Raw genomic sequence first — 23,181 nt, 5'->3', positions numbered from 1 at the left:
TATATTTTTTTAAGCAGGGAGATATTGCATCCTGGATTTTGGGTTCAGGTTAGGGGTTTTGATATGTATTACTTAGCCAGTTTTGTGTACCCCTTTGTAACCCCTGTTCCCCCCACGGTGTACAGCTCCAGATCAACTCCAGCAACCACCCTCTGAGACTTCCCTGTCAGTTACCCATCCCCGCAACCCCATTCACTCCAGAGCCCGTGTCTGCCCCTGTCGCGTCCCCGTTGGCCACCCCAGTCCACGTCACACCCTCGTAGCCTGCCCCCATTGGGCGAGGGGGGCTTGCGCCTCCTTCGGCCCTCCCCCTATAAAACCCCACTCCTTTCTATGCTCACCGCCATTCTGTCCACGCGACGTTGGAGAGCAGCAGCGCTTCTCCATTGCAACTCCACGCGCCAATAAAAACTCTCCAGCCAACCACGCAGACAGAGTGGACGATTCCTTCCTTCTTCGTCTCGTCCCTCATGCCTGGCAGCAGAACACAGCCAGCCCATCCCTGGCGTGCAGAACACAGATGTGCCCGGAAGCAAGCGGTGTCCCCGAGTCCTGCCGGGAAGCAGCACCATTCCAAGCTCTCTGGAGCTGCGTGGGGCCAGGAAAAAGAATGCAATGTCGCAAGTGAAAGAAGGAAAAAAAAAAATAAAGCCAAATGCATTTCTTCTTACCAAAAAAAAAGAGTTTTGAAAGTTAAGCTGTTGCCCTTTTCAAACAAACAATATGTCTCTGCTAAAAGGGAACAGCAATTTTGCTCTGATTTTTGACAGTTTCCCTTGTATGATGTTTCTGCAGCTGTTTCTGCAGAATAACACCTTACACAGACAAGCAAGTCAAAGACCAGACCTAAGACTTCCAAGTAACTGAAGGCAATGGGAATTACATCATTCATTTTCAGTAAAACAAGCATAGAAGCTGTTCTGTGTGTAAAATGAACAGGTTTGCATATGTTCTCAAAACGATAATTATTGTCTCTTATGCTTATGGCTTCAGTTACTACTCAAGTCAAAAAGCATTCAAAACCTTAAAAGCAAGCTTCTAGTTTCGCTCTCCTGAATAATTTTCCTCACAAAAGAAAACCAGTTCTGAACCAAACAGAAAAATACAGTGTTGAAAGGTTCCCCACATAGGATCTACTTCCAGCCCCTCTTATGTGACAAGGAAAGCACAACTGAACTATTCCAGGCATCTATGTCTGCATGCATGATCTCAAAAAATAGAAGCTATAGCCAGAGTTTTCCAAAATTACCTCTAGCTAGAAATCTTTTTCCTGCTCTCTAGATGCAGTTATATGGACTGCAGTTGGAGTTTGTTTAGTTTTTAAGTTAGGATTCTTCTTGCAAACTACCTATCAAACAAAAAGGCCTTACCATTTGTTTGGTACACCAACATTGATTCATAAATAAATTTGGTTATTCTAAATCAGCATCACCTGACACCTCTATTTGTAGAAGGTCAACCAAAAGCTTACTCTTTTCCAAATCTTCAGAACCATAAAACTTCTCAAAAGTTTTTAATGTCAGCTTTCAGCAAGTGTCTGATCATTTTAGCTAGTAGTTGAGTAAATAAGCTTCATTCGTTCAGTTACTTAATTTTTAACAGAGATGCTTTCAAAGTCTTTTGAATGTCAAGTTTGCTCCCAGACCAGCAGCGTATGCAGATGAGAAGCTCAGAACTGCTAATGTTAACTATGGCTGTACATATTAACTGCAAACCACAGCTTCAGGATATTCAATTTAACTGTTCCCTTCATCTTCTTTTCTAAAGGTGTATATATATTTACTTATCAATAGTGTTTTTGTATTAACTGTCCAGTTTTGAAGAAAGTAAACCAAAAAGCCTGTCAAATACTTGAGTTAGCACAAAATTGAAAGAGGGGAAATCAGATCTCCTTCTTCTACTGATCTTACACATTTCTAACACCAAAGCAATACCCGTTGATCACTATTTCACTGACATTGCTTTTCATCATCTCCAGCCAACAACTCCTCTCCAGTCAGTCAGAATCAAATCTATAATCTGGTCATATACATAGCCATTTTAATATGTTTTAATATAAATTTTTCACTAAGGCATTTCAGTAATTGCAACCCAAGTAATCCAGATTTATAAGGGGGAAAAGACACATATCAGTGCCTCCTTTTCCATTTGAAATACTTATTTCTATTTTCACATGCTTTTTTACTGAAGTACAATACTTGTTCCTTCACCAGAGGCATCATTCTTGTCTCACAGGGTACCTCCACGCTTGCCCACACACACAAATACCCAGGGTATCAGTTGACAGACCAGGCTAATTTTGGCTAAATCTATGAGATTTTAGGAGGGGTGCAGCACAGCAGTCAGGACTGCATCAGCTGAGGCCTCAGCTGAACAGAGACTGAGCAGGAGACTCTCCTCTGCAAGCAGAGCAAGTTTGGGTTGCACTTCTCTATCCTTCCTATTAACACACTGCTTATCTATCAGGAGAAGGAAAAAAAGGAAAAGCAAGAATTTTGTCGAGCCTTTAAAGCCTTTGCAAAGAAAAGGCTTTATATTTGTGTAGCTGTAAAAAAAATGCTGTTTTATGCAGCTAAAGAATGCTGTTTTGTGCAACTAAAAGGGAAAGGGACACCAGAGGGTTGCACTCTGGTTACATATAAATACTCTTTTTTAAAAGCAGTGTCAGGATGTGAACAATTCCATAGTAAACACAGTTATCCACACATGCTTAGGATGACATGGGCATGGGAAACCACTTACTACTACTACACTCTTTAGTACTATAAAGTAGTCTTCTGCTTCAAGATCTTGCATGGTTTGTATTCAAATTCCCTAGGGACAGTAGGAAAGCACAATAATGAACCAGAAGGATCACACCAGAGAGGCCATGAACAGCTTGCTCTCCAAGTGAGGAGCCAGGATGGATTTCTCTTTCCTTAAGGAAGTACTTCATGGTTGGACTGAGGAATGGTTTGTTTTGGGCTATATGCAGACTTCCCCCCACCCTTTTCAACATGGTTGTTCATTTGGTTTTTTTATGGCATAAATTATTGGTTTGAATAAATAGCCAATAATGTTGGTGAATGCTTGTTAAAACACTTCACCTTCTGAAACATTCATGGAGTCAGTTTTCAAGTAATGGCACACTAGTGATTTTATTACCAAAAAAAGAAAATTCTCACTGTTAACCCACTACATACAAATAACAGAAAATCAAATCCAGCTGTGCATGGAGGATCTCACAGGCACTTTTTGGTTGTTTTGTTTTTTGTTTTTTTGTTTTTAAAGCAGAGAGCAAATCAGAGCAGGGGCCTGCTTGCCCAGCAAAGCAGTATGCTTGAGCCTGTGTAATGGCATTAGGCAATGCCACATGAGCACTCTCACCAGTGTGGGGACAGTTCTGGCCAGCAAGCACAGAACCAGTGAATGCAGAGAAACAGGGAATGCAGAGATGAACACAGCATTGCCATTTTTAGAGCTACTCTATTCCTTCTCTTCTGAATGCAGCCAGAAACCTCTGTGGGACAGACATGCAACCACATAGAGAAGTAAAAATCATATTGCCCAAAAGACCAGAAGAGCACAGGTCATCAAACCTCTGATTCCAAAGAGGGAAGGAAGCAAAGAGAGAAAGAAGAAGAGTGATTTTTAGAGGGATCAGCCAAAAGTAAATTGTGTTCAGAATATTCATTATGGAAGTTTCCCATCCCAGTGAACTCAGTTCTCTGCCCAAATGCCTCTTTCCAGCTGAGATAACACAGATTCCTCAGGGAGATCAAATCTGTGCCTCAGGAAAGATATTTTTTTTTTTTTTTTTTGGTCTTTCAAAGAAAAGGGTTGCTTTTTCACACATTAAATTCAGCTGCTTCCTGTATCCTGAATACCATGCCCAGCATCTATATTGTTTCTCTCTGTGATATGAACACATTCAGTTCTTGCTGAAGCATACCACTTTCAAGTCCTGAAACACCTGAGGTGCTGACAATTTACTCTCCTTAGTAATCTACAGTATTGGGTGAAGCCCTTTATTGAATTTCTGGTAAAGTTTTCACAAATTTGCTGCTGCTTAATATTTCTAGACCATACGTACATAATTTACTGATTTTTTTGACCTCTCACCTATTGCTAACTGCAAACGTCCAGATGAAATGCTTCCTGCAGATGTAAAGCGCTGGGGCTGGTAGTCCTTGCAGACACAGGTGGTTGGAAGGCTGATATAATACAAGTCAAAACTGAATTATTATTTTTCTTCCCCATTATTACAGTTAACTTACTTCTGGGATTGTTTCATTTTGTTTCTCACTGAGAACAGACAAGTAATTTTGCTCAGCTTTTTTCTGGTGAGGAACTGTAGTGCTGCCTTCCTTGTAGCTATGAAAATATTCATAACCTTCTATTAAGCTGCTACGCTTCTAAAATTTAATTTGCACGTCTCCTTAATTCAGCTTTTGTGGTTAAGACTTGCCAAACAGATTGTGCTTTGCCTGGAGATCAGTAGTGCAGGTGAGTACACCTCTTGTGTATTTTCAGGGATACAGGTAGAAGCTATCCCTCCAAGCAGCCTCTGCAGTGTACATACATGAAACTATTCCTGTGCATAGTAACAGTTGTTGTCATTGACAAATAGTCACAGTGTAGTAACTGCTTTGACAGTGATGACTTTCATCCATTATTACTTGGCACAATCCTCCTTGTTTGTTTTTGCATGCTTCATGGTGTAAGTACCCTGGATGCCTTTTTCAACCATGCTAAGGACAAAGTCCCTTTGTTTCATCCTTTCATTTTGGTCTTTGAAACACTTCTTGATAGTAGGCTTTGTACTTCAGCCAATGTTTAGGTATTGATGCCATTATCCATTCTTCAAAAGTATGATGTTGACTACAGCTATTTCCTTCTTTCCACCCATTTGTTCACTGAGTGAGAAGTGTTGTATTGTGCTGCATCATGAGTGCAAGATCACAGAATCACAGGACAGGTCAGGTTGGTAAAGACCACAGGGGGTCATCCGGCCCAACCTCCCTGCTCAAGCAGGGTCATCCCAGAGCACATAGCACAGGTTTGTGTCCAGACAGTTATGAATATCTCCAGTGAGGGAGACTCCACAGCCGTTCTGTTCCATCTGTTCCAGTGCCTGGTCATTGCACAGTAAAGAATTTCTTCCTCATGTTCAGGTGGAGCTCCCTGTGTGTTAGTTTGTACCCATTGCTTTTTGTTCTATTGCTTGGCACCACTGAGCAGAGCCTGGATCCATCCACTGACACCCTCCCTTCAGATACCCACAGACATTGATGTGGTCCCCTCTCAGTCATCTCTGCTCAAGGCTGAGCAGGCCCAGCTCCCTCAGCCTTTTCTCCCAAGAGAGATGCTCCTGTCCCCCCATCACCTTTGTCACCCTCTGCTGGACCAGCTCCAGGAGCTCTGTGTCTCTCTGGTCCTGAGGAGCCCAGAATTGGACACAGCACTCCAGATGTGCCTCAGCAGGGCTGAGCAGAGGGCCAGGATCACCTCCCCCAACCTGCAATGCTCTTCCCAAAGTACCCCAGGACACCACTGGCCTTCTTGGCCCCCAGGACACACTGGTGGCTCATGAACAGCTTGCTGTCCACCAGGTCCTTCTCCTCAGAGCTGCTTTCCAGCAGATCAGCTCCCAGCCTGTGCTGGTGGCTGGGGTTCTTCCTCTCCAAGTGCAGGACCCTGCATTTGCCTTTGTTGAATTTGAGACAGTTCTTCTCTGCCCATCTCTCCACCCTGTCAAGACCCTTCTGAAGGGCAGCACCGCCCTCTGGGGTATCGGCCGCTGCTCCCAGCTCTGTGTCATCAGTGAACTGCTGAGGAGGCACCTGCCCCTTCATCCAAGTCCCTGAGGGAGAAGTTAAATAATACCAGGCCCACTCTTGATTCTGGGGGGTCACCACTTGTGACAGGTCTCCAACCAGACCCTGTGCCACTCATAATGATCCTCTGGGATCTGCCATTCAGACAGTTTTCAATTCACCCCTCTGTCCCCTCATCCAGGCTACACTTCCTGAGTTTGCCTATGAGGATGTTGTGGGAGACAGTGTTGGAAGTCCAAGTAGAACAATATCCACTGCTCTCCCCTCATCCAGCAACCCAGGCAGTTGTTTCACTGTGGAAAACAATCAGATTGGCTATGCATGATGTTTTGCTGAATCCATGCTAATCTCCTTCTTGTCACCCATGTGGATAGAGATGGCTTCCAGAATGAGGTGCTTCATCACCTTTTCAGGGATTGAGGTGAGGGGGACTGGCTGGTAGTCCCCTGAGTCCTCCTTCTTGCCCTTTGTGAAGATTGGGGTAACACTTGCTTTTTTCCAGTTCTCAGGCACCTCTCCCGATCCTCCATGATGTTTCAAAGATGACCATAAGCAACCCAGCTATGCTGTATGCTAGGTCTCTCAGTGTTGCTGGATGCATCTTGTTAGGACCCATGGATTTGTGGATGTCAGGTTTGCCTAGGTGTTCCCTAACCCAATCCAAACTAAGGGAAAGCCTTCCTTCCTTCCTTCCTTCCTTCCTTCCTTCCTTCCTTCCTTCCTTCCTTCCTTCCTTCCTTCCTTCCTTCCTTCCTTCCTTCCTTCCTTCCTTCCTTCCCTCCCTCCCTCCCTCTCTCCCTCCCTCCCTCCCTCTTCAAGACATGTGGGATCTTCCTGGGTTTTGCCCCATCATTCCCTGCAACTGGCAGGACAGAAGAAAACACAGCTTGTGCTCCAGATCCCTTGACCAGTCATCCACAGGCCCCGAGGTCACTCTTGACCATCCACAGCTGCCTTATTGAGATGTCATCAGTACTCACCTGGAATGCCAGCGGCAGGTGATAATCAGTTGGCCGTACCAGCATGGGAAGTTTCTTGGGATGTTTCTTACTTTGGCCCCAGGAAGGCAACATAGTTCCCTATTAGTTGGGTCCAGCTGACATCCATCAGTTCCTCAAGGCTGCTATCAATACTAGAAGTTGGGCCAAAGGCAGGTAGTCTTTTTTAGCTCCCTACTCTACCATAAAACAGGCAAGATCTCTACAGAGCACCTGAGAGGTTTCTGAACAAGTGCTTTCTTCTCTAGCACTAGCACCTGGTGCTGCCATGCATGCAGTTTCCTTCTCCTCCTCCTCCACTATGTAACTTCAAAAGCAATTACACAAGCCTGTAGTGCAGTTCAGTGATATTTTAAGCTCTTTCTCAGGGTATCTGACTTGTATTTCCCTCTTTCTGAAAATGTGATGACTCTAAGAAAAAAATCAAATTTAACTGGCATGAACATAGATAAAATTAACTTCTCCTCATTTTTATCCATGAACTCATTCTGCATGAAAACAGTATCCAAATTCTGTGTACCATAGAGCAGCCCAACTTTATTTTCTGTATTAAACACCTCAATTCTATCCCAAATTATAATTATATAACAATCTGTATTTATCTTATGCTGTTCTTCTAATGACACTGCCTAATTCAAACAAAATTAAACTTTAGACCAGAAAATGTTGCTGAGCAAAGGGAGGACTGCCAACTCAAGTCTGGACTACCTGATCCATGTGATTCTTCACTGATGATCTGCACCAAAGTTGATAACTACACATCTGTGTCATGCACTCATTCAGAGAAATTAAATAAATGGGTTTTAATCTTACCAAAATACTGATTTGCACCCAGCCACGTAAGCCTTCTGATTTAGCCCATCATGCAGTCAGACAGCATTAATGTTATTACCAAAAGAGGGACAATGGGAAACCAAGCAGCTGTAAGAGGACAAAATGTGAAACTGCAGCAGCCCAAGGCCCAATTGGCCTTAACTTCTGTGGAACCACATCTTTAGTCATAAAACAGAAATCACTTTGTTCTGTAGTCTTATCATATATTTGTTTTAATAAGTTTTTAGCACATATGGATACAAAACAGAAAAAAAAAAAACCCAAGCCTGTGTTTCATGCTCTGAAAGTATTGGATTTAAACCAGTCATGTCTGCTTGATGCTGGTGTGAGCTGGTCCACTGCATGGAAAATCAAGATACCCGTTGTTAATATTCAAAACCAAGCAATTACTAGTGTTAAGTGGCATATTGCATTGCTATTGAGCTTGATAAGACTAACTTCCACCCAGCAAAAAAGATCCACACAAGCCTGTAATAAAGATAAATTTACACACTAGACTCCTTGCTCTGTGTTCCCTGCCAGTCACATATCAAAGAGCTGAAAGAACAGTTGGAGAGCTCTTATGCATAAAAGAACAATCTTTTCTGCAGTGACAAGCCTTAGCTGTTTTTTTCATATAAATTCTATTTCAGAATTGGCAGAATTGCAGGTTGATAAATAAAATGAGAAAAACAACTAGGGAAATACAGATGGGGAAGAAAAAGTCTTTTCTTGTAGAAATTCAATATGAAAGAAATGAAGATTCAAAAAGACTGGCTGGTAAAATAGGAGGAGCTGGGAAAAAAAATGGTCAAACATACTCTAGGTCAATACCTCACCACAGGTGAGTGAATGTTTCACAGATTACTGAATTTCTGAAGGCTGTCTGAAGTCATCAATAACTGCATAGTTTGGCCCATTTGTACAGTGTAATCTGTAGAGATTTGCCTAGTTTTTCCTGTTGCAAGGAACATAATTTTTCATTGGACTAGGACATATGTTTAGAAAAGGCCTCTAGGACTGATTCAAGGACTTCAAGTGAAGCAGAACCACTGCACCCCTAAGTTCCAGTGGCTTCCCATCCTCAGGGTTAAGCATTCACGTTTTCAGATGGAATGTGTTTGGCTTTAACTTGCCAGCACTTAGGAAGAATTTCTATCCCAACAGGTTTCAAAGCTTTTCCAAAGTTTTAAAATACCTTTACACAGAAAATTATCTTCCTCTTTAAATGCTGTTTTGATGGTCAGATACAAGCCTTTCACAGAATCACAGAATCATATATAAATAGAATACCCTGAGTTGGAAGGGACCCACAAGAATCATCAAGCATGCAACAGCTTTGCTAGCACTTGAGCTAAATACTCAGGAAGCAGCCAGAGGGAGGAGGAGGATTTAGGAAAGTAGAATGTGCTTAAGAAGTCAGGAAGTTTCATAGTGCTAACAGAACACTCAAAGGCCTACAGAAAGCACTTTGGACAAAGAAATGAACAGTTTGGGTCAGAAGCTTAATAATGGCCTTATTCAAAACATAATGCAATTCTAGCTGCTGCCTGAGCTGTAGCAGCATGTGACAATTTCAACTCTTTGATGTTTCTGGTACCCATCCAGAACTCTGAAGTGAAGAGCTTTTACTGAAAAAGTTCTCTTACAAGGTGTCAGCCTAGGATGGCATCTTTGGCACAAAATACTCCCATCTGATAGCCTAGTTCTGGACAGCACAGTGATACAATTTATGAAGGTGCAATATTCAATAATATTTATCCAGTAATTGTACCTTTTGTATGTGTCTTTGATAGGAATACTGAAAAAGGTCAGATCTCAGTTTTTGTTATCCAGCAATGACTTTTACATGTGACTTCACATCATGCAATTCACCTGTTCACCTCTGTTTTTATGGATATATCTTAGCCCCCTTTACATCAATAATAAAGTTTATTACTAAGAGATCTTTCTATTACTGTCTCAGGAGGAGGACATCTCTCAATTAATAAGCAAGAATTAGGTGGGAAAAACTAAAAAAAATACAGAGAAACAAAAATCTTTACGTCTTTTCCCTGGATTTTATGTTCTTCACTTGTATAAATTAACCAGAAAAAGACAGTGCCAGGGAATTAAGTTTAAGAGTTCTCCAAATATAAACTCAGCAACTGGTTTAAAAGAAGGTACCAAACAAAATCAAGCTGTCAGCATCAGTTTTCTCAAAGATGTGGGTCTTTGTAAGGGGCCAGGCATCTAAAAAAGCCCTTTGGTGTGTAACTGGGAGTGTAGGTTGTTTTAGCATCTAGGGAAGTGCAATGCTTTGGGCCTGACCAAACAGGTTTATAGGTTTATATAACTGTGAGAGAATGAGGCCCATGATGGGTCCAAAACGTAGCCAAGAAATCTATTGGTTTTGCTGGGAAAGTTTGGAGCATGAGTGATAGGTTTTAGTCTATATCATAGCCAAGGCTTATAGTCTTCCTTCACTATAGAAGAGCTCAGTAATTTTATTTAGCTGGGCCAAAGATTGACGCAACCTGGCTGGCTTTTCATTTGGGTAATTCCAATGTGTCCAAGTAGCGGTGTGAAGGTCCACTTTCTCCAGAGGAGGAAGATATACATCAGGTTTTCTGGTGAATATAGGAGGCTGTAGTCAAGCTTTGTATTTTTCCTGAAATTCAGTTGTAGCGGAGAAAGGAAGACAGGGACTGGCTTTGTCTAGTATGGTTTTCGAAGTTTGGTTGGCTAACCAGCCCACCCCAGGAAAGAAAATTTGTTTGTAGTGAGGCCATCAAATGAAACATAATTGACCTTGTATTTCTGAATTTTATGTACATCATGTTTCACCAGAGGAGGTGGCACATCACAGAGTCACAGAATGACTAGATTGGAAGAGACCTTGAAGATCACTGAGTCCAACCCATGTCCTAACACCTCAACTGAACCATGGCACCAAGTGTCACATCCAACCTTTTTTAAACACATCCAAGGATGGTGACTCCACCACGTCCCTGGGCAGACCATTCCAGTACTTTATCACTCTTTCAGTAAAAAAAATTTTTCCTAATATCCAATCTATATTTCCCTTGGTGCAGCTTAAGACTGTGTCCTCTTGTTCTGTCAGTTGCTGCCTGGAGAGAGACCAACCCCCACCTGACTACAGCCACCTTTCAGGAGGTTGTACAGAGTGATAAGGTCACCTCTGAGTCTCCTTTTCTCCAGGCTGAAAAACTCCAGCTCCCTCAGCCATTCTTCACAGGGCTTATGTTCCAAGCCCCTCACCAGCCTCGTTGCCCTCCTCTGGACGTGCTCAAGCGTCTCAATGTCCTTCGTAAACTGAGGAGCCCAGAACTGGACACACTACTCAAGGTGTGGCCTCACCAGTCCCAAGTACAGGGGAAGAATGACCTCCCTGCTCCTGCTGGCCACACTATTCCTGATACAGGCCAGGATGCCATTGGCCTTCTTGGCCACCAGGGCACACTGCTGGCTCATATTCAGCCAGCCGTTGACCAGCACCCCCAGGTCCCTTTCTGCCTGGGCACCGTCCAGCCACACCATCCCCAGCCTATAGAGTTGCAGGGGGTTATTATGGCCAAAATGAAGGACTCGGCACTTGGACTTGCTAAATATCATCTTATTGGACTCTGCCCATCCATAATTCATTCTGTAATTGGTTATGTACTCAAAGGGAGCCTTGCTTTTCTGGCCCTGATTCAGAGATTTACAGCTTTGAGTGGCAACTAGTCCCCTGTAGAAACAGTTGTTCTGGACAATGGTTCTGTGGTAAAATTTCTCTTTTGATGGGGCAAACCTATTGTTTGGTCTGATCTGCTCTGTCTTGGCCCATTCTGTAATACACAGTCATCTGAAATGAAAGAGGAAACATACTGAAATTCTCAACTGAAATTCTTGGACAAGTTCAGCCATATATCAATATTATGATCACTATATTTTCTACTTCAATAAATATTTGTTTATGATGTAGTGTTTCACAAATCTTATTCAAAGAGCAGCTGTAGAATACATTATACACTACTGTGTTAAGCCCTGGAAATGCTGTGCATCTACACAGAAAGTTAAATCAAATAGGCCTGTACCCACTCATGCCTACAGAGATGGTGAAATACTATAAGGGAAGATTCAATTGTATTCTGAGTCTCACAGAGACCTTTTCTGCAGGAAACTGAGTGGGTGCCATCCTCATGCTCAGTAAACTAGGAATCATGGAGGTGTAGCATCAAGGCAATGCCTTCAATCTGCTTCAAACATCTTCCTGCTGCTGGGTTGTGGCTGGCTCTGAGCACAGAATATGCCTGTGTCAGCAAAAGGCTTTTTGGATGTCTCACACAGCATCTCTAGGACAAGGAGAACCATTCCACCCTAAAGGCTGAGCTGCAGTGCTACCCTTCCTCTTTCTACCCTCTCACTTGGCCTGGTGGCTGACCCAATTCCTCAGGTCCACAGCTGGGATGCTGCCTACAGTTTGCCAAGTTTAGAGGCTTGCAGCTCACCTTGATGTTAGCAAGCTGTGCTGTGTAGCATCTCCTCAGCCCTTGGCTCTGCTCTCCATGATGCTCCAGCTGTCAGAACAAACAGAAACTGAGAAAGAACTTGCAAGTCTGTCCCAATTCTTCCTTACTAGAAAAACTGTCTTGAAATTTGCAGAATAAGTCTACGCTAATGTGAAACACTGAACTGTATTGCAGAAATAGCCCATATTCCGGAAATCTTAGTATCCAAAGTTATGACTAAGAAAACATTTTAGGTGGTATTTTAGTGTCATTCATATGTTCCTTTCTTGACAGGATATCAGGGAAATAAATGAGGCCCTGTAATCTGAAAAGATTTGTGCTATCACACTAGGAATGTATTGCAAAGCTGCCTAACTCTCTTACCAATGCTGAGGCCAGAAGACCATAGTTTTTTCCCCTTACTAGTAATTTTGTGAAACTTTCTCTAGAGACCATTATGGTTACTGGTAAGAAGTTGAAATGAAATAGTCTTGGAGCTAACCCAAGGTGTGTTTTTTGTTTTCTTTTTATAATTTTACTTTCTTTCAAACCACACTAAGAGTCATGAGGCAAATAAGTTTCCAGCTGACTCTGCACAGGAAGGAAGTCTAGATGTCAAAGTACTATAGAGTAAATTATGCAGTTAGGGTATTTGTATTAGGATATTTGAATTCTGCAATCCAATCAGAATTTGGCATTCCTGTTTCCCTTGGGAAGTAGGAGATGTCCAGGCACCACCACACTGGTGAGATGCTGACCGTGTGCCCATGCCTAGGGTAGATAATTTTCCTGGAGAAACAGTCCAACGGGGTGAACCAGGAACATATGCAGATGTGTTTTTACAGGAAATGCATTTAAAAAGTGCTTAAAAGCGAGAAGCTAATGAGATTCAGACCACCTCTAAGAGGAGGTTTGTTCAGAGATCTCACATTTCAGCTGCCAACCAAGAGTTACCAAAAAACTTTTCAGGTCCTCCCATCATCTTTGTTGGAGAACATTCTGGGCATTTTGGATGTAAACACAGCTCTTGCAAAATATTCAAAATATGATAAACAAGTCCATCTGTCTTTAGTTTTTTAATTTATAAGTTCTACACGTTTGGAGACCTCATAGGCATTATGAATTTATTTTACTTAGTGTAAGCCAGCAGTGCTACTATTCCTTCAAAATATGTTACAGTTTTATTGTAACTCTAATTCTTAACCATAGATATTAATATTTTCCCATGTAGCACAATCTTGAAAACATTAGGGAGTACAGGAGGGAATGCAGAATCTGAACCATATGTTGTTGGAGAGTTAGGCACATCTCCCTATAACCAAGCAAAACTTAATTAAAATTAGATTACATATCTGAAGATAGGCAGAAACAGCTATGTGTGTAGCCTGGAGGAGATGAGAATTTTGAAACTTTAAGTTGCAAAGTCATCTGACATGAACTGTGATAAGCAATAGCAACAACTTAACCCTACAGTGTCATTTGGTATATGATGTGTTCAGTGGGAGAGAACATGACAATACCAAAGCAGCACTATTTTAGATGCTGTTCCAATATTTTAGTTATGATACCTAATTTAATACAATGTTCCAAACACGTGGGTAGGTGTGCTGGTTCTGTGAGGTGGAGTTAACTTTCTTCACAGAGGCTGGTATAGTGCTGTGTATTGGATTTGTGCTGAACACAAGAATTGAAAATACAGAGATGTTTCTGTTATTGCTGAGCAGGCCTTACACACAGACAAGTCCTTTTCTTCATTTTGTACATTGTTTCTTTTTTGTACTCCATGCTGGTAAGGAAGTTGGGAGTGCTTGGGAGGTTGGGACACAGCCAGGAGAGGTGACCCAAACTGACCAAAGGGACATTCCAGACCACCATCATGTGCTCAGTGCCTAAAGTGGGGGAAGGAGATTGTGAACAGGCTTTTGGAGCGATGGTGTTTGTCTTCTCAAGTCGCTGTCACCTGTGATGGAGCCCTGCTGTCCTGGCAATGGCTGAACACTTGCCTGCCCATGGGAAGCAGTGAATTAACTCCTTGTTTTGCTTTGCTTGTGTGCACAGCCTTTGCTTTCCCTATTAAACTGCCTTTATCTAAACCCACGAGTTTTCCACCTTTTACCCTTCTGATTCTCTCCCCGATCCTGCTAGTAGGGGAGTGAGTGAGCAGTTGCGTGGGGCTTGGCTGCTGCCGGGATTAAACCATGACAGTAGTCATGGTAGGGATCACTAAAACTTAGCAATGCTTAGAGAATAGCACAATGAAAACTTGAAATTTTTGTTGAATCTGGGCCTATAAAAGAATTTATTCAGTATGCAACTTGATCTTTGAGGAGGCTTGTACAAAGATTTCCATTTGCAGTGTTTGAAAAAAATACTGTAAATTACAACCAAATGTGGCTGTGATACCTTTCATTAGAGCTCTGGAGTTGCACTTCAGGTGCTAACCTAAATACTGAAAAAAGACCAAAATATACATATGTTTCAGATCTGGAGAAGTTAAAGATATCTAAACACAGAATGACAGACCCACACCTTGCACATAGTTGCCTTTTTTATTGGTTTCACTGAAGCTATTCCAATGAATATCATCTGGTGACATTTCCTATACAAAATAAAGTGTTCAAAAGTGTGTAGATATGGATATTTTGCACATGTGGGTCATAGTCTTCACAACTCAAGTCATTCTAAATGGACATTTCCTATGTGTTTGATGTACAAATTGTAGTTTATGATGTTGCAAACATGCAGCTGCAAACATGCAGCAGTTAGAATAAAGTAAAACTTTCAGTCATTTAAGCCAGGTGATTTTAATGATGTATTCACATGCCTTTTATTCCCCAACTTCTTTCATCATTTTCACTTCCAAGAAAAATATTGTCTGTTTACATTGGGACAAATCTGCAATAATAAGCAGCAGTCATAAGCTATTAAATTTGCACCGCATAATAAAATGAAGTTCAGAAACACACTAAACTATTTATCTGCCTATCCACGTTAGCTAGCTGAAAGGTGAGCAGAGAGGAGGTAAAATAATCTGACTTTCTACTTATGATTTACAACCAAAACTAGTAGGGTTGTTGTAACTGTGTAACTGAAAGTTTTCTCCCAGTGCATAGGGAAAAGAATTTGTGATGCTGAGGAGGAGGGGGAAAAGCTCCCACAAAGACAAGCCACCAAGTTAGTCCAATTCAGAAACAAGGGCATAGTTAGATGCTCAGCTCACCTGTTTTACCTGCAGTAGAGCTGGAGTGTATTGTGTCTACATTTCTTGTATACGTCTCTTGTACATTCCCAGACTAATTCTGCAGCAAACACAGAAAGGGTCTCATGCTTCTTGAACTGCTCAGACCTAGGAAATTCTGTATATTTTAGATGTGTCTCATCCACTAAATGTGTGTGTCAGCTATGCAGTATACCAGAAATATGTTCAGTACATCCTAAAGATGCTGTTGTTGAATCAACATACAGCAATTCCCATGGCCCTGCTTCTACCTAGGATTCCTTTAGGCCTGTTAAATATGGAAAGGAGGTGAATTCAGAGAGATCTCAACGCTACCATTAATACCAGTGCTGTATTACCAACTACCTATTTCTGTCTGCATGACTCCTGCACAGCATGTTAGCGTACATATAGAGAAGGAATAAAAACTGCATGATGTTTTGATCTGTCTTCTTTAAAAATGAAGTTACCTGTGAAGACCTGAACAAAGCTGCAAGGGCAGCATACCTTTGTAAATGGCTCTTATAACCATCTTGGTTCTGCTGATATGTCTCCTCATCCTCCAGGAGAGTCATGAAGACATTTGAGACATGGTGTAGGAGAAGGTAAGTAAGTGGAGGTCAAATCTATATTTCCATGTCTCTCGACAGGCTTTTCAGATGATTTAGGTTTCTGTGGCAACACTTCATGAGCTATGTAATCTCTCCTGTGAAGAACAATTTCATTATTTATTTTTTGTTCCAGAAAAAAATATGCTCCTTTTTCTGGACACACAAAGAAATTAATACTTCCCCTTACCTCCCCCAGCTAAGAACCTTAGGATATGATATGAGCAGTTAGTGAAATACACAAGCCTTTTGCATTTTAAAACATGGACACAGCAAAAGGAACAGAGGCAACTCCTGATAACCCCAGCCAGGCCAGGTTTCCCCTCCTTTCCACCCAGCAAGGGTAATAGCTTTACATAGAGCTATCTCTGTTCTACAGTGGAATTACATCAGAAGACATAACTCCTTTCAAAGGGCAATAATTATAGCAGGCTATCTAGTGTACATAGGAAACAAAGGAGAGAGGCAACAACAGCCTTCCCAGACAACACGCTGGACACCAGTTCAGCCCAGGCTGGGGAGGTAACATCAGAACAGTTTTACAGCAAAACACCAGTTAGGCAAAGAAATATCAACATGGCAAGATAGTCAGCTTTTTCTCAGCTATTGCTTTAAAAGAGCTACTTAAGATACTGGGGTAGTGTTACTTAATTAAGTAAGTGGGTAGTGCTACTTCACTTAAGATACTGGGGTAATGTTATTTAATAGGACAACCTTGCAGAAGCACAACAAGACTGAGAAGAAAACTCAACCATCCAACGTTCAACATCCTGAACCTATTTCACTGCCCAAATCCTTTGGTACAGGGCAGAGAGTTTGTTGCCTGGCACAAGCAAATTCACTTTCTTACATCAGAAGTACTTCTCCACTGGTGTGCAGATCTGTTTAGACCATTGGCAGTCAGCCAGGAGAAGCAGCCAGTATAGGAGCTATTATAGTATTAATATTCCACTTTGCTTCTGGAGGGATGCTCAGTGGACAAGAGCCTGAGCCTCTGAATACACTGTATTAGTGATACATTTTAGTGAAATATACAAGGCTCTCAAAAGTCTGTGTAAAGTAGAAGAGGAGAGAATTCACATTGCAAAGTATTAGATATAGTGGTAAAAACAGAAATTCAGAATTAAAAAATAACCAAGAACATCAACGTTCTTATGTAGATGTCACACATGCTCCAGCCACTTGGCGTACTGTTTTCAACAATCTAAAGCAAATGTAGCTTTTAAGAAGGGTCAAGAAAAGACAAGCTGGAACACAACAAACATTCAGCATCCTCAGCAGCAGGAAGAACCCAGTAATGAAGACTGTCTTTTCCAAGCTAGTTACTGCCCAATTCCATGTTTGAAACAATCAATATGTACTAGAACCAAGAAACAGATCACAGGTAGGCAATACTTTAGCAGAGGGCTGAAGTGTTTTCTGGCAGTAGGTATAAGAAAGGGACGGAGTCAGTAGAGTTCTACATCAGAATGAGTACTGCGAGAGCTGAAAGAAGTCATCACTAAGCCACTCTCCATCATTTACAAGCCACCCCGGCTAACCAACAAGGTCACAAAAGACTGGAGATTAGCAAATATTACCCCCATGTATAAGAAAAGCTGGAAGGAGGACATGGGGAGCTACAGGCCTCTTAGCCTGACCTCAGTGTCAGGGGAGTCATGAAGCAGATCATCTGGAGTGTCATTATAAGGCAAGTGCGAGACAACCAGAGGATAAAGCCCAGTCAGCCTGGGTTTGTGAAACACAGGTTCCAGGAGGAACCAGGTTCCTGCTTGATCAACCTGATCGTTTTCTATGTCAAGGTGACCTGGTTAGTTAATGAAGGAAAGGCTGTGGATGTGTCTACCCGGACTTTTGTAACGCCTTTGATGCCAGTCTCCCAGAGGCTTCTTCTGAGAAACTGGATGCTCCTGGCTTGGACAGGTGCTCTCTTTACTGGGTAAAGAACTGTTTGGATGGCTGGGTCCCAAGAGTGTTGGTGAATGAAGTTAGATCCAGCTGGGGCCCAGTCATCAGTAGTGCTCCCCAGGGCTTAGTATTGGGGTCAGCCCTCTTTGGTATCTTTATCAATGATGTGAACAAGGGAATTGCATGCACCCTTACTCAGTTTGCAAGTGACACCAAGCTGGGCAGGAATGTTGATCTGCCAGAGGGTCAGAAGGCTTTGCAGAGGGATCTGGACAGGCAGGATCTATGGGCTAAGCCAATGGCATGAGGTTCAACAAGGCCAAATGCCAGATCCTGCCCTTCAATTGTGTGAGAGACTGAAAACCTGAAAGACTTAATGCAAACCTGAAAGAGCTAATGTCTCAAACATTTGACAGAAGAGAAAAGGAATGCTACCATGCCAGCTAGATAAGATGTGATTAGAAAAGAGGGTCTTGCAGGGGCAGCATAATGCTTCTCTGGGACCAGCTTCCTTATCTTGGGTAAATATTTTTAAAAACAAATTTGAAACCATGAGACCATCCAACTCCTTCCAAAAAGTTTGAGAATAACAAAATGCACATGCAAGGACTAGTCTATAGATAGCGCAACAGAGAGAGGCAAGAGGGTATGCATCCATCATCCATGCAACTGCCATCCAGAGGAAAGAGACCAGAGCCAGTACTGGAGCCCTGTGTGGTGACACAGATCTGTTTTCTCTATTTCCATTTTCCTAACTCTCCTTCTTCCTTTCTTCCTCTACTTAAAAGTTCAAATCACTGTTGCTGCAGGCTGTTCAAAAATCACCATTGTCACATGTTGTTCAGAAAAGTTTAATCTGTGGCTGTCCAGAAAAGTTTAAATCATTGCTGCCACAGACCTTTCAACTTACTGTAAGATTTAGATAATTTCTACCATAAATAAAACTTTTAAATTAATCACATGACATTATTTTGCCATAATTCAGCCCATAAGGACCCTGAATATGAGCTCACTCAGAGCAGGAGGTGCAGGACTGCCCTCTAGGGATCTGACATGTTGCAACAGCCCCAGGCAGTGCTGCAGGTTGGGGGCAGTGTCTGGAAAGGTGCCCAAGGCAAAGAACCTGAGGATGCTGGTCAACACTGGCTGAACATGAGGAGCGAGTGTCCAGGAGGCCAAGAAGGCCAATGGCATCCTGGCTTGTACCAGCAATAGTGTGGCCAGCAGGACAAGGGAAGGGATCATTCCCCTGTGCTCATCAGTGGTGAGGCCACACTGTATTCACTTTGCGGCCTGTCACTCACTACAGGAAAGACACTGAATTGCTGGAGTGTGTCCAGAGAAGGGCAATGGAGCTGGTGAAAAGTCTGAAGCATGAGTCCTATGAGGAGGGGCTCAGGGGGCTGGGGTTGTTTAGACTGGAGAAGAGGAGGCTCAGGGGTTACCCTATCACTCTCTGCAACTACATGAAAGAAAGGTGTAGCCAGCTGGGGATGAGTCTTTTCTCCTTGATAGGATTACAAGAAATGGCCTCAAGTTGCACCAGTGGAGGTTTACAAGGGATATTAAGAAGAATCTCTCTACAGAAATGGTTGTGGAAGATTGGAACATGCTGCCCATGGAACATAGTTGGGGCATGGTTGAATCCTCACTTCTGGAGGTATTTAAAACCCATGTAGATATGGCACTTAGGTATAGGGTTTACCGGTAGACTTGCTAAGTTAATGGCTAGACTTGATGCTCTTGGTGTTTTTCCAGCCTAAAGGATTCTCTGAGTACAAATGAGTGGTTATAGCTGGTAAGACTTCAATAGCCATTGTCTTCTCTTAGGTCTCCAGTTCAGCAAAGGCAGGAGTGATATTACTCACTATTGTGCTTCTGATGACACAGAAAGTAAATGTGGTGGTACGTTTTCTAGCTTTACTTGTTTAATCTTTCATTATGTTTTATTTCCAAATGTTTGTAATGGTTCATTCTTATATACCCCTTCCTTCCTATAAAATGGTTTGTTCTTATGTTCAACCCTTCTGTTATACCCATCCATCAACCCTTATATGTACTCCTCTTTCCAGTCCTTCTATGTCAATCCATGTAATCCTGCCCCTACTCCCTGTCACTCATTGCAAATCCTTCCCTTCCATCCAGAACCTTCCCTGTCATTTGTGTAATTCCCTACCTCCCATTGGTTACTTACATATGCTCTCCTCCCCTCTTGTATCTTATTGGTTGTTTGTTACTGTTAGTCCCACCTCATGCTCTACCCTGAAGTTAGCCCTTTGGTTGTGAGGCTGTCTCCTCCCAGGAGCCAGCCCCTCTTTATAAATTGCTGTAAGCCCTTGTTCTTGGCTCTTTGCCTCTGCCGCCTTCCTTGTGTGCTTTGTAATATTTGCTCTCTCTCCCTCTTGGGGGAGGAATAAAAGCCGCTTGGGAATTGCAAGCAAGAGTTCCTCTCTCCTTCCTTCACCACGATCCAGTCGATGAGGATTTTACCCTGAGATAAGAGTGTGCTCCACTCAGCCACTCCTGGGAAAGTCCTGGCGTGTCGGCCGAACAGCTACCCTCTGCCTGCTGGTGGTATGAGGCGGAGAGCGGCTACATGTGACATGCACAACAAGGAAAGGAGTTGAGCTAGCCAGACTCACCCCTTCCCCTGGGATGGTAGGCACGGTGTCAAGTAAGTATCAAGATCAGGCAACAGCCACCATTTGAAGAAAGGGAAGTTCTCAGATCCATTTTAAATTATGAGATTCCTACTTTTTATTAGTTCCTTCTGTGGACAACTACTTGGGACATTCTCCAGGGAGCAGGGAAAAGCGTCAGAAGTGAATTCCATCAAGGTAATGGGCACAGAGTAAGTATGAGGACTTCTTCTAAACATTAAGACTGAAGAATAACATAGCTGAGAAAAATAAACAGCCCAGCAATCCAACAGTGACAAGTAGAGTTCCTCAGGGCTCTGTATAGGGAATGGTGTTATTTAATGATATAGTCAAAGGGATCAAGTGCACTATCAACAAATTTGCAAGTGACACTGAGTGATGTGTCACTTGATGATCTTGATGAGATCTTGATGATGATCTTGATGAACTTGATGAGAACAGCCCTGCCCAGAAGGACTTGGGGGTGCAGGTGGAGGAGATGCTGGACATGACCCACCCATGGGCACTCACAGCTCAGAAAGCCAAACGTGTCCTAGGCTGCATCCAAAACAGCGTGGGCAGCAGGGCCAGGGAGGGGAATCTGCCCCTCTGCTCTGCTCTGCTGAGACCCCACCTGCAGTGCTGCATCAGCTCTGGGGTCCCAGCACAGGAAGGACATGGACCTGTTGGAGCATGTCTAGAGGACAGTCAATAAGATGATCAGAGGGATGGAGCAGCTCTCCTGTGAGGAAAGGCTGAGAGAAATAAGGTTGTTGAGCCTGGAGAAGAGAAGGCTTCAGGGTGACCTAATTGTGGCATTCCAGCACCTGAAGGGAGTATTGAAGAAAGATAGAGAGACTTTTTACAAGAGCATGTAGTGACAGGACAAGGGGGAATGGCTTCAAACTGAAAGAGAGTAGTTTTAGATTAGGTATTAGAAAGAAATTCTTCACTGTGAGGGCAGTGAGGTATTTCCCAAAGAAGTTGTGGATGCCCCATCCCTAGGAATGTTCAAGGCCAGGCTGGATGGAGCTTTGAGTAATCTGGTCCAGCGAAAGGCATCCCTGCCCATGGCACCAGAGTTGGAACTAAGTGATCTTTAAGTTGCCTTCCAACTCAAACCATTCTATGATTCAATGATGTCTCTGAAAGCAGCTCAGTCTGGGTAGTGCAAGACATCTCCATTACATCTGCAAAAATGAGGACAGTGGGAACAAAATTATTTTTTGAGTAATCTCCATACAAAAATGCCACCATGGATTGTCTGTTATTGGTGACTTCCTTCTTTCCACACACTGGGACCAGGCTAGAACAGGGTGGGCAATGCTTATCCTGTCAAAAAGAGGCTTGGGATCCCACCCTCAGGTTTCTTCCCAGAGCCATAGAAGTTTATGTCCCTTTCTGGTTTGAGTCAAACACTCTACAGTGAGTGTGATTTACTGATTAAGGATTCAGGAACCAGCCCTGAGGAATTACAGTGAGAGAAGGAGGCCTCTGTTTTTATGTCTCATACATCATTCCTGCAAAATCGGTATTCCCTAATGAATATATGTCTCCCAGTGTGACATTTAGTTAGATATGAATTACTCATTTGAAAGGAATTCTATGCTTAATACAGTCCCTGTTAAATTACATATACAAATGTAGGTAATTTAGGGGCAGCAGGTGGCTGCCTACATTTGTACAGATGATCTCTGGTCTACATTCAAGAGTACAGCTCTGTATACTGAATTGTTTTCCAAAGCAGCAGAACAGGGGAAGATGGCCCCAGAGGGCTCAAATAAATAAAGTAAATAAAGCTTACCATCTTTTTGCGGAGCCAGTTTCTCACTTGCATCAAAATTCCTTCTGTGAAGTCATAAATCAGGAGGAGTCCTTGTGGATTCATTTTTGTTTGAAAGGAATTTTGAGTTAGGATTTGAAAAATGAAGTCCTTACAGGGAACAAGACAGAACACAGATAATCCCTGACAATTAAAGTATTAGAAGAAAACAATTTGGAGTGCAAGTGATGATGTATGCCTCAGATTTTACAGTAATACTCACTGTATTACAGACAACAAGCAGCAGAGGACCATCAGTGGTAATTCAGCACCAACATATGATAGTATGGAAACTTTATTTCTGCACCCACAAACATGCCTGAAAATATTTTTACTGGAAAATAATGGGAGAAACAGAGCAAGACTCTTAAAAACAAGGAGTGGAACAATGCTAGACTTAGAGGTTTGCTACACTTTACTACTCCTTCTGGCGTGATAAATATTTATAAAATAACTACATGATTCTTCAGGGACGAAGGCACTGTTTTGTGACTGCTGCAAGTCAGCACATTAATGTCAGTGGTAAACAGTTAAAATTGCTGTGTAAGCATTTTGATGTCGCAGTTGTCAAATAATCCCCTTTTCTCTAAAAATTAATACCTATATTTTGGTATCCACTATGTTTGTTTGCTTAGCTATTTTGTTATTTTTTCTGATTTTCACTGGGTTCTGATTTTCCAAATTGAGCTTTTTCTTGACTGAGGTCTATCAAGTTAGTTTCATCAAAACTGCTAATAAGATAAAACATGTACATAAGGATGGGGAGGCTTACTAAGAATTATGGAAGAATAGCAGACCCTTTGAGGGTAAAAAGAATACAAGTGTTCTTCATTTATCTAAACAAAGGCTGAGATGAAACTCATGAAT

General features: G+C 42.4%; 1 protein-coding gene across 1 annotated transcript; it reads right to left on the bottom strand.

Moving 5' to 3' along the window:
- Positions 1 to 337: 337 nt before the first annotated feature.
- Positions 338 to 17,531, bottom strand: SAXO1 (stabilizer of axonemal microtubules 1). The gene is given in 11 exon segments (XM_068177355.1): positions 338 to 588; positions 5,498 to 5,842; positions 9,794 to 9,834; positions 9,836 to 10,033; positions 10,035 to 10,103; positions 10,105 to 10,304; positions 10,307 to 10,474; positions 10,988 to 11,464; positions 12,121 to 12,189; positions 15,896 to 16,043; positions 17,470 to 17,531. Coding segments are annotated over 11 exon segments (2,028 nt in total).
- Between the last annotated feature and the right edge of the window lie 5,650 nt (positions 17,532 to 23,181).

Source organism: Anomalospiza imberbis, chromosome Z (assembly GCF_031753505.1).
Source record: "Anomalospiza imberbis isolate Cuckoo-Finch-1a 21T00152 chromosome Z, ASM3175350v1, whole genome shotgun sequence".
Classification (NCBI taxonomy): Eukaryota; Metazoa; Chordata; class Aves; order Passeriformes; family Viduidae; genus Anomalospiza; species Anomalospiza imberbis.
This window is presented reverse-complemented; position numbering and strand designations above follow the sequence as displayed.